Consider the following 2,319-nt stretch of genomic DNA (forward strand, 5'->3'; position numbering starts at 1 on the left):
GTAACCGCTTTTTCCTGTCGTTATATTTACGTATTTGTTTATTCGCTGTGCCATTGCATTGCCGAATTTGCGAGGATCTAAGATAATACTTGCGCAATGACACTAGACTTTATTTTTTGTAAAGTTGCGAGCGGATGAAAACAACATGTTCATGTATTGTACACTTTTATTAACAATTCATGCCGTTACTTGGTAACTCCTCTCACGTTGCCAGCTGTCGCTTAGCAACTCCGTCGGCTTAAACCTATCCGTAGGAGACAAATCGGTGAACAGGTTTGCGTCATAAAATATATCCTTAAAGCAGATACAAAGTCGCAGATTCATATCAAAATAAATTATTTGTATGAATGAAGTGTGAGAGATGTGCATGCAGAGGAAACATAATTATATATATATATTTTTTTTTTACAAAAGATTTGAAAGATGAAACACTGTACAAACGTAGCTACACGGATCCACTCAGAAATCTGAGCAATAAAGACTGTACACGAGCCGTATGAGCGACGCGGAGCCGAGCCGCCGTCAGTGCCGCCTGGCCGCTGAGACGAAGCGGTAGAGGCCGATGACGGTGAGCAGCAGGCACACCGCCACGGCCGTTATGATGATGCCCAGCACGGAGTTGGGCAGCGAGATGCGCGGCGCCAGCTCCTCGGCGTCCTCCTCCAGCTCCAGCCGCTCGCCCGACACGCGGAAGTCCTTCTTGACGACGGCCTGCGTCCCGCGCACCGTGTACCGCGTCTGGTATACCTTCTGCGGCGCCGCGATGTGGTACACGGAGCAGGCCACGTGCCGCGTGTGCTTGGGGCGCGACAGCTTGAGCAGGGGGCGCATGGTGGACAGCGGGCTGCCCACGGCCTGGCGCCCCTTGTCTTGTGCGTCCTCGTGCCACACGCGCACCACGGGGTTGGCGTTGGTGGGCGGCACCTCCGGCTGGGGGCAGTGCAGCTCCAGCGTGGGCGGGATCTTGTCGGACTCAAGCTCCTCGGGCGGCGTGCTCACCTCGACGTCCACGGCGCGGAACGTGATCTCCTCCACCGTGCGGTGCGACCCGCGGTGCAGCGTGCACGTGACGCGGCCGTCGCTCTCGATCGGCGCCGTGATCAGGTACGTCATGAGGCACTCGTTGTAGCTGACGTTGTACTCGTACTTGTTGTTCTTGCGCTTCCTGGGCACGCTCTGGAACTCGTGGCCCGAGATGCTGACGGTGAGGTTGGTGGCCACGATGGAGCGCTGGAAGCAGGCGCCGCAGATGACGGAGAAGGGCACGCCGCGGGGCAGGCGCAGGTCGCGCAGCTGCTCGGGCTCCTTGGTGAGCGGGTGCCGCGTGCGCCACGTCGGCGTCTGGAAGTCGTTCATGAAGGTGACGTAGGGCGACTTGAGGTAGAGTGGCGCCCAGATTAGCGACGACGTGAAGTCCTCCGTGCTGCGGCTGCTCATGGCGCTCGCGCACCACAGCAGCGCCGCCAAGTACACGGGCACCGCGAGGGACGCGTGCCGCCCCCCCATGGCGAAGGGTCCGCTCTCACGACCTTGAAACCAACACGTCCTCTGTTGCACCGGCCAAGGGGCGACTCTTGGCTCTCAAACACTTTTTTCCACTTTTGTTTTTTTCCCTTTTCTCTCTTTCCCTCTGTCTTCTGAAAAAGTCTTGACACCAACGTTTTCGAGCGAAGGTGGTCCGTCACCGTCGCTGTTCAGGGACGGAGTGACACGGTCGACGTTCGTGCGTTTTGTTAAACGCGTGACGCCTTTCCTGTGGCCATTGAATTCCGGTGAGGCGTTGCGTCACGAAGCCCCGCATACCACGGGGAGGCTTATCGGTATTTTTCCACTCGCTTATCGGCTATCGGTTCTGCAACTCGGCGCCGCGCAGCATTCGGACCGCTTCCTTCCTGCAAATCAAGAGACAAGAGTGAGATGCGGCAGCCGTGCGCAGACATCATAATAAAACACCCCAGCCACTGTGCCCGCGCCGCGAGCGGACTTCGGCACTTCTGCCATGTACCAAGAAGGCTAATTAGCGTGAATTTCGCGGTTATTGAAATTGGCGCCGTGGATCTTACCGACGCCTAGACTGGGAAACCCGAACGAGCGTGGATGTGCGGCGCGCTCGTAACGGCATGACAGTGAGTCACTGTATCCTAGATACACTTCAGGTTTTGGCTCAATTTTGGTTCTCTCGTGCTCTCTCCGCGTCTCGCTTTCCTCCCTTCCATTCCCATCTTTGGAGCCGTCTCCTCTGCCTTTCGTTCTGCTTCTCCATATCCCCTTCTCCCTTTCTCCCCCCCCCTTCTCGTTATCTTTCTCCCCCTTCCCCGC

The 2,319-nt window shown here is 56.9% G+C and overlaps 2 protein-coding genes across 5 annotated transcripts in view; one reads left to right on the forward strand and one right to left on the reverse strand.

Moving 5' to 3' along the window:
* LOC119587069 (S phase cyclin A-associated protein in the endoplasmic reticulum-like) overlaps positions 1-2,319 on the forward strand; it is a gene marked incomplete at its 5' end in the record, with an annotated part of 62,059 nt that overhangs the window by 5,408 nt on the left and 54,332 nt on the right.
* LOC119587072 overlaps positions 149-2,319 on the reverse strand; it is a 7,883-nt gene continuing 5,712 nt past the window's right edge. For 3 of the 4 annotated variants that reach the window (XM_037935818.1, XM_037935819.1, XM_037935820.1), the window contains exon 2: positions 149-1,892. In XM_037935818.1, the coding sequence (XP_037791746.1) occupies positions 523-1,506 (984 nt within the window). In that variant the 5' untranslated portion in view covers positions 1,507-1,892 and the 3' untranslated portion in view covers positions 149-522. Of the gene's footprint in view, positions 1,893-2,063; positions 2,228-2,319 lie in introns of those variants that run through there. The other variant, XM_037935821.1, reaches the window with a different exon arrangement.

Source organism: Penaeus monodon, chromosome 22, assembly GCF_015228065.2.
Source record: "Penaeus monodon isolate SGIC_2016 chromosome 22, NSTDA_Pmon_1, whole genome shotgun sequence".
NCBI lineage: Eukaryota > Metazoa > Arthropoda > Malacostraca > Decapoda > Penaeidae > Penaeus > Penaeus monodon.